The 13,687-nt window shown below is 48.1% G+C and overlaps 1 protein-coding gene across 2 annotated transcripts in view; it reads right to left on the bottom strand.

Annotated features, from left to right (window-relative positions):
- The window catches only part of Smoc2 (SPARC related modular calcium binding 2), a 131,021-nt gene that overhangs the window by 18,360 nt on the left and 98,974 nt on the right, over positions 1 to 13,687 (bottom strand). For both annotated transcript variants that reach the window (XM_041680126.1, XM_041680127.1), the window contains exon 9: positions 11,404 to 11,486. In XM_041680126.1, coding sequence (XP_041536060.1) covers positions 11,404 to 11,486 — 83 coding nt within the window. The remainder of the gene's footprint in view (positions 1 to 11,403; positions 11,487 to 13,687) is intronic.

Raw genomic sequence — 13,687 nt, 5'->3', positions numbered from 1 at the left:
ATTCCCTTAAGAGAGTGTCTGAAGCAACCCAAGACCTGTTTTTTAGCTCTGAGTCATTGGTCTCTCAATGAAGGGTGAGTTAGAGGTGGGGTGTATACCTGGAAGATGAGGATATGCAGGTTGGAGTGGATGAGCGTGAGTGGCCTACATGGGTTCCAGGCAGTGGAGACATGCACATGCAGCCTGCATGGGTTCCAGGTGGTGGGAACTTGCACATGCAGCCTACATGGGTTCCAGGTGGTGGGGACATGCACATGCAGCCTGCATGGGTTCCAGGTGGTGGGAACTTGCACATGCAGCCTACATGGGTTCCAGGTAGTGGGGACATGCACTTGCTGCCTGAATGGGTTCCAGGTGGTGGGGACATGCACATGCAGCCTGCATGGGTTCCAGGTGGTGGGGACATGCACTTGCTGCCTGAATGGGTTCCAGGTGGTGGGGACATGCACATGCAGCCTGCATGGGTTCTGGGCGGTGAGGACATACACATGCTGCCCACATGGGTTCCAGGTGGTGGGACATGGATATTCTGACTGCGTGGGTTCCAGGTGGTGGGGACATGCACATGCTGCCTGCATGGGTTCCAGGTTTGGGGGAGGGGGCATACACATGCAGCCTGCATGGTTTCTGAGCAGTGGGGACATACACATGCAGCCTGCATGGGTTCTGGGCAGTGGGGACATACACATGCAGCCTGCATGGGTTCCAGGTTGGGGGGACATACAGATGCTGCTTGTGTGGGTTCTGGACCTAGCTGCTGTCTGTTTCAAAGAAAACTATGATTCTCAAGACAGTGCATAAAACCTCATAGTAGGTCAACTGGGCGTTTGTTACCAAGCTGGAGAACACACTATTTAATATGTAAACACACTTTTAATATGTAAAGAATGAAGACTGGAAAATGAAAATACCAAAAGCGATTGCCGGCCGGTGTAAAAGATCCCTGCAGAACACGAGTATAGTACAAGCTAGGAATTCTCTGTATTCACAGTGAGCTCAGCACTGCCTAGGCCTCGGGGGCTGAGGAGCTGACCCAGGTCACTCCTCTCAGGTCTCAGAGCTCAGTCATCCTCACAGTGCATCAGAATGGTTGTTTTTGAATACATACGTAATTACCCACTTCTCATCCCCAACCCTTACAGGGGAATAAAAGCACCTTCCTCAACAGGGCAAGATCTGAGTCTGGAAGCTTCTGCTTTTAAGGGTCTGTTTGAGCACTGTGCATGACCTCTGTCTGGTGCAGACTGCCCACTGGCTCTTTTTTGCTTTGGTAGTTGACAGGACACTCCTAGCACAGGAACTGTGTGGAAACAGGAGTGGTGGAAATCCGAGCCGGCTCCTCCTGGGTGCTTCCGAGAAGGTCTCGGAGCACACTCATCCAGCATATGCCAAGACTGACTTCCAGCCGTCTCCACTTTGTGCCTGGACACTGCCAGCCTCCCAGAGCTACCCTGTCCTCAGAGAAGGAAGAAACACTGTCAGAAATGGTCCCATCTGAAGCTACGTGCACCAGCTCTTAAAGTGTCCGCTTCTCCCTCTGTGCAGATGTTGGTATGAGAGTCAAAACCACAGGAAAGGGGTGAACAGCAGAGCTGGGTTGTAGCCCACGTCCTTGCCGATTCGCTGAACACAAAACTACTGACTTAGAAGAAGGAAATACGGCCTTCCAGATGCCATGCCCAGAGGATGTCAGGACAGTGCATTCTGGGAAATCAGTTTGTTCAAGAATGAAGAGTGAGGGCAACAGACAACACGTCATGGCCAGACCAGAGGAGGGGGCAATGATGGAGCTGTGGGTGTCTCTGTATCCTTGGTGTCCGCTCTGTTCTCGTTACTTCAGAAAGAGTTCCCCATTAGAAAAATTACAGAGATAAAATTCCGGCTGCACTGAAGGAGCAACTTGTCTCGCTTTCCAACCTCCCATTGCCCTGGGGAAGGTGGAAAGCAGTCGCTATCTAACAAGATAGGATTAAGTAGCAGTGAACCTCTCTGTGCTGAGCTTGGCAGTGTGCCCCAGAGGTGTCCGGACATGACAGGCATCACACGACCCTCAAGCTTTGAGCTCCTCTTTGACTTTAGGGACCTTGATGACAAGACATCGGAGTGAGAACTGAGAACAGCATCAGCTGGGGACAAGGGGGTCCCACTGGCTCAAGAAGCTCCTTAGATAGGAAAGAGCAGAGAGGATAAGATAGACCCAGCAAGAACACAGCCTCAGACAATCATTTCAGGAATTTCTGAAAGTCAATTAACACCTAAGGGGCAGCCACTTCGCCCCTTGTCAAGGAAAAGGACTCTGTTTCCCCATAAGACTGCCCTCAGTTTGACAAGTCAGACAAGAACTAGAAAAAATAAATAAATCATGTTCTTAGTAAAAAAAATTAGAGATTTCCATGTCATGCTATTAATCATTATAAACCATGTTTCCTTCCATTTTTGGCTACAGGAATATCCTTGCTGCCTATTATAGGTTTATGCTGGTGGGCACCATGGTCTTGGTCTGAAGAAAGTCAAAGGAAGAACATAACCCAGTTTCTGCCACCAGCGAAGCCTGTTGTGGATGTGGCCCAGATGACTGGTTGATATCACCTCAGGGAGCTAGGTGTGGCCTGTCTCCACTCCTGCACTTTCTCCAATAAGTGACTGTCACCTCCCAATGCCTGTCCTTTCCCTCTGAGGAACCTGAGACACAGTTGGGGATGGGCTGAGGTGTTTTAGCCATAATGAATCTAGACAAATCATTAAGAATTCTACCCAAATATTCAGTGGAGATTTTAACAAACACCAGCTCTCAGATTTCCTAATTGTTTTTGTTATTGTTGTTAGTTCTGTTTTTTTTAACTGTTGGTATTATATTGCTCTTGTTTTGTTTGTTTTTTTGTTTGTTTGTTTGTTTGTTGTGTAAGGGCATGGACTGTGGAACAATAAAGCTACAATTTTGGTGTCCAGGTCCCAGCTCCTAGAGAGAAGAGGTGGTCTCCCATGACCTGCACCCTCAGAGTGCTGTCTCTCTCTCTCTCTCTCTCTCTCTCTCTCTCTCTCTCTCTCTCTCTCTCTCACACACACACACACACACACACACACACACACACTGTTTAAAAGGAATAACTCACAAAGAGAAGAGGTGGCATTCTGACCAGTTCTATATTCAGAACAGAAGGGTAATGAGTTGATAGCTTGATATCAAAATGCAAACAGAACAAAACAAAAGGATTAGTAGGGATGGAAAGAAAGACAACAGACAAGAACTAGCAGTGTCTGAGTGGCTTCACTCAGGGAAGAGAGACAGTAGCCAACATGACAATCTAATAGTGTCTTCTCACTTCACAGCTGACCAGCCTGGGACATGTGATACTTGAAGGCTGTCATAACCTCTTGGAATCCGAATCATTCCAGAAATCAAGACCAACTCAGGAGCCGTCAGAGATTGGTGAGAATATTAGTTAGGGCTAGGGCTTAGCAATAACAAGATAAACAGTGAAGAGAACAGAAGTGAGAGACAGCTCGGTCAGAACCCACGTAACAAAAACAGGTGTGCAACACATTCTTGTGAGAATAGGACTGGCTGGGGGATGGGACGAGTGAATCCCTGAGGCTGGGCAGCCAGACAGCTTCTTCAAATATGTGGACCTCGAACCAGCAAGAGATCCTGTCTCAAAATCAAGGTGGACGGCCCCTGAGGCATGGGAGCATGCACCTGCCTGGTGATGCAGGTCCCTCAGCCTTGTCTCTGGCTGGTAGATTCTGCCTAAGCCATCTACTTAATCCTCTAAACAGATGTATTACAGGGAGCTTTAAAACTGGCTGTGGTTGAGTCTTAGCAAATTCACATTCGTTCTGGGAAGAGCCTAAATGAATAATGTGAGCGAGGGCCAGAGGACAGTCAACGGGTCGTTTCCCCCAACTGGGTTATTCTAGATAAATGGTCTTTAAAAAGAGGCAGGAAATATTTGCACTAGAATAAAGACTGTTTAGCAACAGTTAAACATATTTGGTGTTGTCCGAGGACAGTGCGTTCTCATTAAGTTTTTGAGACTGTCTCTGAAATTCTACTTGTGTTATTAATTTGTCTGGATGCTGCCTCTTTCAGGACCGACAGTGATTTACACTTCATTCCATCCCATTTCTTTGTAAACACTGCTTTCCAAGCCTTGGGGTGAAGTAGCTGATTACATAACTGGCAATGTACCTGCCTCAGCAGAAGTAACAAACACACTTCTGAGCAGCTACAGTGCTGATGGAGCACTGTGGGGAGGAGCTGATGGAGCACTGTGGGGAGGAGCTGATGGAGCACTGTGGGGAGGAGCTGATGGAACACTGTGGGGAGGAGCTGGTCCAGAGCCCGGGACTCTCCGGGTGCAGAATTTATTATATTAAAATGTTGGGAAACAAGAAATCATATCAAAGTCAGTAGGAGCTTTAGACTATTTAGATATTTTTCAATAGCTGACCATTTTTAAACACCCTTCCCTGCTAGTGGACCTCAATATCTCTGATTTGGCATCCATTGTGATGGGAAGTGTGTGTTGGATTCAGCATATCCAGTGCTCTGGGCTGGGCCTGCTGCAGGGAGAGAAGATATACTTGATCTTCCTATTGTCCCACCATGCTAGTATGATTCCCATCCTGCTATGCAACGTTTCTGCCCCCCAACACGCAGGTGACTTACTGGAATGTCACCTCTAATCACCGATAGTTGCTAGGTTGGTTCCAGTGTAGAGTCATCCGCACAAGGCTGTGTTTCCAGACTTCAGGATGATGTTCATGGTGGTAAACTGAGAAGGACATCAAAGCATAGGACACTGTCGAGTGCCCAGTCCCTACAGTGAAACTGGCCCTACTGCTTGTTATGGAGCATATACTAGGAGCAGCGTGCGGTCTGAACGCTGCCCTCTTTATAAGATGAGGTCGTTGGGTGGCTTGAGGAGCCTCCCAGACTCTTTTGTCACTAGTGGCCACTACAAGCCTGGTAGCTGGGAGGAGGGAGTCTCCCCAGGGCTTGTCTGGGCAGAAGTGGGGGCAGAAACCATGTTCCCCTTAATTGATGAGAACAGTAAGTGATCTGTTGACAGGATTCCCTGAGTGCTCACTCGCTCCGGTGCCCTGCCCCTTCCAAACCACTCCCAGTCCTGTGTGTTCAGCCTCCTTAAATCACCACTCACGCAGGACCCCGTGGCTGTCGGGGACTGACGAATGCAATCTCTGGCTGGCGCTTATCACTTGGTTCTCCTGTAGGCCAGTGGGGAATCATCTCTTTCTGTATCTTGTCTATTCTTTTTTTTTAATCACAGAAACTTTTCATAATCTTCCCCCAAACTTCGAATTTCTCCTCACTCTCTAAGAAACCAGAAAATAGCCGTCAACGGTGTGCACTATTCTCATAAAAATTCAGGAGCACTCCTGTCAAACAGTACCCTGAATCTTCCCTCCATTCTTGCCCATCATTTACCTTCGACCTCGCTTAGAACTCAGCGTTATAAAAAAAAAAAAAGAAGAAGAAGAAGAAGAAGAAGAAGTGGTAAGAACTAAGATGAAAGTTTGTTCTCCTTTCTCCCTGGTGCCCAGGAGGCTCTTTCCTGGCACACACCTCTGAGATGACATCCAGAGTGTCCCCACAGACTGGGCTCTCTAGTACACCTCTGCCCAACCACTGACTTCTCCGTTCCTGGCTCCTTCACCTGCTGTTCCTATTCCTAAAGCCTGAGGAGGAAGATAAGAGGTGACCCTCCTGACTGGCTGGACACACAGCTGTCTTTCCTCATCAGAACCGATTTAATGCCCACGTTTGCCATGCAGCTGTCTTCTAAAGGACCGTCAATCACATCGCCTACAAGCTCACCTTCACACTTAGTCTTTAAGCCAGTAATCAGAAACTAGGTGTCACTTTCAACCACGGTCACTTAGGAGGAGCCCTTAACACACGCAGAACCATAGCCTGGCTTGTGTCATTGACGTGCGCACAAAGTCAGCCAACAGCAACGCCCACTCGCATGGACTTCCTCCTCCTCTGCCTGGTAGGAGGGTGGCACCAGATGTCGTGTGTGTGTGTGCGTGTGTGTGCGTGTGTGTGTGTGTGTATGTGTGTGTGTCTGTGTGTGTGTATGTGTGTGTGTGTCTGTGTGTGTGTCTATGTGTGAATGTGTGTGTGTGCGTGTGTGTCTGTGTGTGTGTGTGAGTGTGTGTCTATGTGTGAATGTGCGTGTGTGTGTGTGTGTATGTGTGTGTGTGTATCTGTGTGTGTATCTGTGTGTGTCTGTGTGTGTGCATGTGTGTGTGTCTGTGTGTGTGAGTGTGTGTCTATGTGTGAATGTGTGTGTGTATGTGTGAATGTGTGTGTCTGTGTGTGTGTGTGTCTGTGTCTGTGTGTGTGAGTGTGTGTCTATGTGTGAATGTGTGTGTGTGTGTATGTGTGAATGTGTGTGTCTGTGTGTGTGTGTGTGTGTGTCTGTGTTTGGGGTTGGGGGAGCAGAGGGCACAGAGGGACACGCACACAACTTCACCCATATGTTCGAGTTTAGAGGCTGTGTCTAAAGCACAGGGCGGACTGGGGCTGTTGCTCAGTTAGTAGCGTGCCTGTTTAGCACGCAGGAGGCCCTGGGCTGGACTCCCAACTACCACATAAACCAGATGAGACAGTGCATGTCTTACATGTCTGTCATTCTAGAACCCAGGAGGTGAGGCAGAAAGCTTGGGAGTTCAAGGTCAGCATAGGCTTTGTGTGACCCTGTCTCAAAAATGTTTAAAGGAATAGTAAATAAGCCTAAAGGTGCCTTGCTCTCAGCTGACTCATGTCTGAACTTAATCTGACAGTAAAAATCACGGAGGCTGACATTTATTTATTTATTTATTGAAAGGGAATCATTGACATCTCTCACTGTCATGGAACTCTGGCCTTGGAAGGTGCTGTCTGCTGGCTGCCCATCCACTGTGCAAGAAAGGTAAATACCAGCCTCCCCATGTGTCATCCAATATCTGGCAGGAAGGCATAGCTTAGGGTCTAATTACCTTTGGGAAGCAAGCTTAGCTACGCCTAGGGCGAGGCGAGGATCATTTTCTGCTGCCTCGGAAAGTCATAATTAATTTCAAAGCAATTTAAAACGGTGCTAAAATATTGCTTGAAAAGGATAGAAGGTGGCTTGGGGGTTTGTATTTGAGTCAAGGGTTATAATTACGCCTGTAATTGCTGTAGGCTGCCAAGGAGAGAAGAGACTCCTCCACCTCTTCCTCCTTTCACTGGCTGAGAAGAACTCTGAGATCTAAGGAAGGGGTGAACTTCCAGGATCGGTTACTTTCCCCGCACTGGAAATGTTCGTTATTTTAAAGCCTTCTGCCACAGGCGGGGCATACGGCGCAGTTGGTAGAATGCTGGCCTAGCATGCGCCAGTTCCTGGGCTCCGTCCCCAGTGCTGCCTAAATGAAGCGGTACAGCACACACTTGCAATTCTAGCACTTCAGGGACAGAGGCAGGATGATCAGACGTACAAACTGTGTCGTGAGTTAGAGGCCAGTCTAGCATAAAAAGTTAGAGCTTCATAGGGGCCTATTTCAAGCAAAACAAAAATTACAAAAGAAAGAAAGAGATCTATGTTAATTGAAATCAACAAATGTCTCTCAATGCTGGGTTGACAAAGGACAGCAAGAGGAAGAGAAACATGGTCCCTTCTTCTGTCACATTGGTGGGCTCCGTGATGATGGAAAGGAGTTGGAGGGCTGAGTCTCACCCAAGGGAGCCTCTGAGGCACAGGAAAGGGGAAAAACCAGTAATTCCATATCTGCATCAAGTATCTCAGGCCCTGGATGCCAGGGAGCGCCCTGACAGGTGCATGCTGACAAAGAGGCAGGGAGGGTTTCCCTGGAAGACCAGTCCTCAGGGGAGGGAGGGAGGGAGAGACGGAGGGAGGGAGGGAGAGAGGGAGAACATTCCTAATAGGGGATTATGCTGAATTCTTTAGTATGAGTATAGGAGGAGCAGGGTAGGTGGAGCAACAGGCCAGGTACATTGTTCTAAAACACCCATGAGGTTTGTTTTTTTTATCCCATGAGGTTTTTATAGATTAAAAAAATTATTTTTAAGTATGTGCCCGTGTATGTATGTGCCCATGCATGCAGGCACCCTCTAAGATCAGGAATATCAAATTACCTTGGAACTGGAGTAACAGTGTTAAACACGGATGAGAGAGCTGGGGACCAAAGACAGGTCCTCAGCAAGAGCAGGGATCCGTCTCTCTAGCCCCACCCCCCCAGAAGGTATTGTTTTAATTAAAAGTGAAAGAAGATAGATTTGCCAAAGGGGAAAAGATGGCTTTGTGCTTTGTTTAGGTTTCTGTTGATCTGGTTTTCACTTCTCTCCAGGCCAGAAGACAGCCTGACGTAGAAACCTACAACATGAGCAGCCGCTCTTCCAGAGAGCCCAATACTAAACTGCTGGACTCCAAAGGCTGGGTCATCATTTGTCACCAGTCGGCGTGAGCTACAACACAGGCGTGAACTACAACACAGGCGTGAGCTACAACACAGGCGTGAGCTACAACACAGGCGTGAGCTACAACACAGGCGAGCTACAACACAGACGAGGGCTACAACACAGGCATGAGCTACAATGCATGAGCTACAACGCATGAGCTACAATGCATGAGCTACAACACAGGCGTGAGCTACAACACAGGCGTGAGCTACAACACAGGCGTGAGCTACAACACAGGCGAGCTACAACACAGACGAGGGCTACAACACAGGCATGAGCTACAATGCATGAGCTACAACGCATGAGCTACAATGCATGAGCTACAACACAGGCGTGAGCTACAACACAGGCGAGCTACAACACAGGCGTGAGAGCTACAACACATGAGCTACAACACAGGCGAGATCTACAACACAGGCGTGAGCTACAACACAGGCGTGAGCTACAACACAGGCAAGCTACAACACAGGCGTGAGCTACAACACAGGCATGAGCTACAACACAGGCGAGCTACAACACAGGCATGAGCTACAACACAGGCGTGAGCTACAACACAGGCGTGAGCTACAACACAGGTGAGAGCTGTTACAAAGGAAAGAGATGCAACAGTCTTCCCGGTTGACATGGAGAGAAAGGCTGCCTGGCTGGACAAAAGCAATGCAGAAGGAAGAGCGTGTCTTCACAGATGCAAACTCACCCCTCGGGCTGTGTACCCCATGAAGCCTCACCTATGCAGGGGCTGCTGGATGACTGTGGGAAAAAACTTTTTTCCTCCTCACAAAGAACCTGTATCCTGGAGTTAATTTAAGGCTTTCCTGGATTTCTCTCCTAATAAGGATAATAGTTTCCAAATAATGAAAGCTATTATGTGTGATTAAACAGCACTCTCTCAAACAATTGGGACTGGAGAAGAGTTGAACTCTGCGGGGCTCACTGAGGGATGGTGAGGCAGTATCTCCACTGTGAGACTCCATGATCCTTTGTCTTGTGCCAGCAAAGTCATGTGGCTACCTTGGCTCTAACAGGGACCTCTTCTACAGGCTGAATGCTTGCTCCCTGAATAACTTCTTCTGACCTTCAGACAGGCCAAACAGTGATATCTGCCATGTTCTCCATAGTGATGGCCATTGGTTCTCACCAAATTACTTACCACCCCAACCTTTGAATTAAGAATAATAGCCAGCTAAAGTGTGAGATCCCACCATGAAAAGAGGAAATGGGAGTTTCACTGGACAGTGATGTGGTATTCATAGGGGGAAGCCACAGTCTTAGGTGCTATGGGGCATCTTATTAATAATACTAAATCCATGGGTTCTTCAAGGTGGGCAGAGGACGTAATGCAATCCTGTAAGATATGATAAGGACTAGCCAAGCCCAGCAAGCATATTTCTTCAAAACCATGTTGTCCACTGATACAAAAACCTGACTTCAGTCAGCTTGCTGAAGCACATTTATAACCCCAGCACCTGTGAGGCAGAAACAGGAGGACCAGAAATTCAAGGCCATCCTCATCTGCATAGGAAGTTGAAAGCCAGCAGAGTCTGCATGAGCAATGACCTCAAAAGAAAATCTGATTTTAGAGGCCAGATATCTGTGGGAAAGTACTCTGTAAGCCAGACAACATCTGGGCCAGCTAAGGGTCTCTAAGAACACAGCACTCATATGCAAAGGTTCCGGGTAGGGAGTCTGTGCCAGGTTTGCCCTAAACCTTCTCTTCTGCGTCTCAGCTCTGACCCAGGAAGCAGGAGGCAGGGAGAGGAAGCAGGAAGAGGAAGCAGGAAGCTATCCACCAGGAGGAACACGAAAACCTGAAGATGTTGTCTGTCACACACTGGTTCCTAAACCTATGGATGGACAGGAAGTGGTAACCAGCAGGAAGCCTAGGTCTAGATCATCAGAGCAGGAAGTGGGCTACTAGGAGCCAGACCATGTGGTCCACACTGGGAGTACGTGTGGCCTGCTTCCCCACAGCAGGGCTAGACCAGCTGCTGCTCCGCCGTGAGCGTGAGCAGGCTCACTCAGTGTCCTTGGCTGATATGGAAATGTGGGCCCGCTAGCCTTCTCTTTTTGTTTACATAGGAAAACATTTTTTTCTTTCAAAATTACCCTCTCTGTCAATATAGTCTAAACTATGAAGAAAGCACAGAGAATTCCTATAAGAGAACTTTTCCTGACCAGAGGAAACGGGACCAGTCCTGCCTGGCGTGGAGGACACAACACAGTGGCTATCAGAGCCTGGAGACTGACTGAACTTGCATAGTCTACAGATGCTTAAAGGGAAACAACCAAACAGAAGGAAGCAGCGAGCTACTTCCGAGCATGGTGCTGACGGCATCGGGCTCGCCCGTGACGTCAGTGTAGATCCGCTAAGGGCCTCGTGTCTCACCAGTCATAGACAGACACTTGTGTACCTTTTGAGGAAACCAAACACCTGAGAAGTGTCTTCTAGGAAAAGCTCTGATTCATTGTGAGTTTAAGTCTACCCTCTGTTCTATCTCAAATAGTCCTTGCGGTTGAGTTCCCTTGGCACACAGACGGGCTTGTATTTATTAAAACCAACTGCCAGCTTCAAATGCCAGTTCAATGAAGAGTAATATCATGATAGCCACCTTTCACAGAGTTGCTGGAAGCCTTGCAGAGACCTCTCAGAGTTTTGTCGTGGTGGCTCACTTTAGAGACACTTTTTCTTTCTTCCCTAAATGTTTGGTCTTATACCAGTGTCCCTTCCTGTTTAATTGAACTAGCTTTGAGATCAGCTTGTGTCTTACCTGTCTCTTACATGGGCTCCCATGTCTGCTGGGCTTCAGGCCCTCAGGGAGCCACGAATCACAGGGTCCGCCAGGCCATGAGGAAGCACAGGTGTCAGCTTGCTCATGCCACATTACACATGGTCCTGAGTGGTAACAGAACTCCCTTAACCCCAGGGACGCTGTACTCACCCTGCAGTGGCCGATTCTTGTATAGGTCCCGGGCCTTGGCTGGGTGAGCTCTGGCTGTGTTGTCACACTTGGGCTGCTCGTACCTAAGGATGGGGGGATGAGAGAGAAAAGAGTGGAGTTGAGACCCTGAGCTGGAGTGGTCTTTAGTTTCTCACATCTAACGAGCTGTATACAGTGTTCCGCGAACGTTCCATGAGACCCATCTTCGCACGGCAGTCCTGGGATCTGGCTCCTTGGTGGCTAGAGCAAACATTCCAAGATCAGCTCACATTCACAGCCCACAGGACAAAGAGGGCTTGCAGCTCAGCTCACACAGGCTTGAACCCTTCATCTGGTTCCTGAAGAGTCTTGTCTTGTGATTCCTGAACACCTTCCCACCCACATCTTCTCCTTTGTGATGTTATGAAAAGCAAGCGTTCTGCTCAGCAGTCTCTTGGAGTGTTGTCAAACACATGGGTGAGAACGTGGGCGTGGATGGAGCAAGGGTTTGACCATTTGACTACCTTCGGAAAGGAACCAGATCTCAGATCTCGGGGCCCCCAGTGATCTGCCATTGAATGGCTAAGTAATTCTCAATAGGACTCATGGAATTACACAAATTTGTCCAAACATTTAAAAAGAAAAGAGAAAGAAGGAAGGAACGTGCTCTGTGTTCCATCCAGTGTTAGTGAAATGCCTCAGAGGTCTGCCCATACTTTCTGCCTGGAAGTGCTGGCTTCCTCAATGTTTTTTGCCTAGATGAATCTCTGACGCACTCAACAACTCCTTGAAACTGCCCTTGCCCAGGCCTCTGTGAGAGCTGGGGTAAAGGCCTCAATCAGAGATCAGATCACCAGCTTCCTCTCCCTGTATCACACAATACTGTGCTGGGGTAGAAAGTCTTGAATCAGAGATCAGATAATCAGCTTCCTCTCTGTATCACACACTACTGTGCTGAGGTAGAGAAGAGTCCTGTATCAGAGATCAGATACCCACAAAGTAGAGACAGGAGGAGCAGGAATTGTAGGCACAGCTATCATAGCTTATGCATGGAAGCACTTGTCACAGATGTCCAACAACCCGAGTTCAACCCACAAAATCTGCTGTTTAATCTGACCCCAGAATGTTGTTTCCTGGGCTCCATATGCACAATGTGACATGTTTATGCCCAGATTTACACACACACACACACACACACACACACACACACATTTTAAAAAAAGAGTTAAGGTACTTTTGACTCTATAGTGGGTTAGAGGCTAGCCTTGGTTACATGGGAATTTATCTCACCAAAACAATAAGATATATGTTATGGTATGAATAATATAATACATAATAAATGACTTCTGATAGAACACCAGATCCAACAGAATGTGCAGCCTAGCTGTGACAAGACCCAGGGCCCCTGCACCATTGCCTTCTTCCTCTGAAGAACAGCTTTGACACCAGAGAAACCAACACCCTCTTCACACAACTTTATATCTTTCTGAAATGCCGCTTCTACAGGTAGTGTCCCTGAGCACTCCGGCAAACAGCTGAATGCTCACGTCCTTCCCCAAACCACTGGGATATATTCTCTGAGAACACAGAGGCTTAGTGCCAGGCAGCAGGGAACATTCACAAATACAGAGCAGTGACAACTGGGTGGAGAGAAACCTACTCAGTTGGCTTCTACCGCCCAGGGCCACATCATCAGACAGGAGCCAAAATGCATCTGAAGACACTGAGGCATACACTGAGGCTCGGGGGTCAGTACCCACGATTCCTAAGTGACACTAAGTTTAGTGAGAATAAATGCCCCAGGTCCCAGAGCTTCATTCCAGGCACCAGGAAGTAAGAGCTGGTGTCTATGCTACAGTGACCCACAGAGAAGTGTGACTGTGTCTCAGCTCCTAGCTGATGGTATAGAGCCCCACACCAGCAGCCCATCATACGTGGGCCACAGACCGTGTTACAGAATCAGAGAGCTAAGTTCTCTTTTCAGTGCTCATGTCATTCACACAGTCTGAGAGCCAGGCTGTTTGACGCTCCATTCCAACTCATTTGATCTCTGCTCTAACTTGGGCTTAGCTGTCTCGAGCCTTGCAATGGTGCTGAGATTTGAAGAGCACATTTAAGTAACTGTGTTCTGCTCATTTGAAAAAAAAACCCGAGAAGGGCTTGCCAATGCAGAAATGGTAATCTGGAGAGGTGCTCGTGGGTTTACCAAAGAGAACTTGGCTGCAACAACCTTTGTTCTTTCAACAGCACTTATTGCGCGCAAGGAAAACAAAGAACATTGCCTGGCCGTGGCTGCCCATCAGAT

The sequence above is a fragment of the Microtus oregoni genome, unplaced genomic scaffold, assembly GCF_018167655.1.
Source record: "Microtus oregoni isolate MIOR12 unplaced genomic scaffold, Mior012 000033F_ref0000390, whole genome shotgun sequence".
Classification (NCBI taxonomy): domain Eukaryota; kingdom Metazoa; phylum Chordata; class Mammalia; order Rodentia; family Cricetidae; genus Microtus; species Microtus oregoni.
The sequence above is the reverse complement of the archived record's forward strand: the minus strand, read 5'-3'. Positions and strand labels throughout refer to the sequence as shown.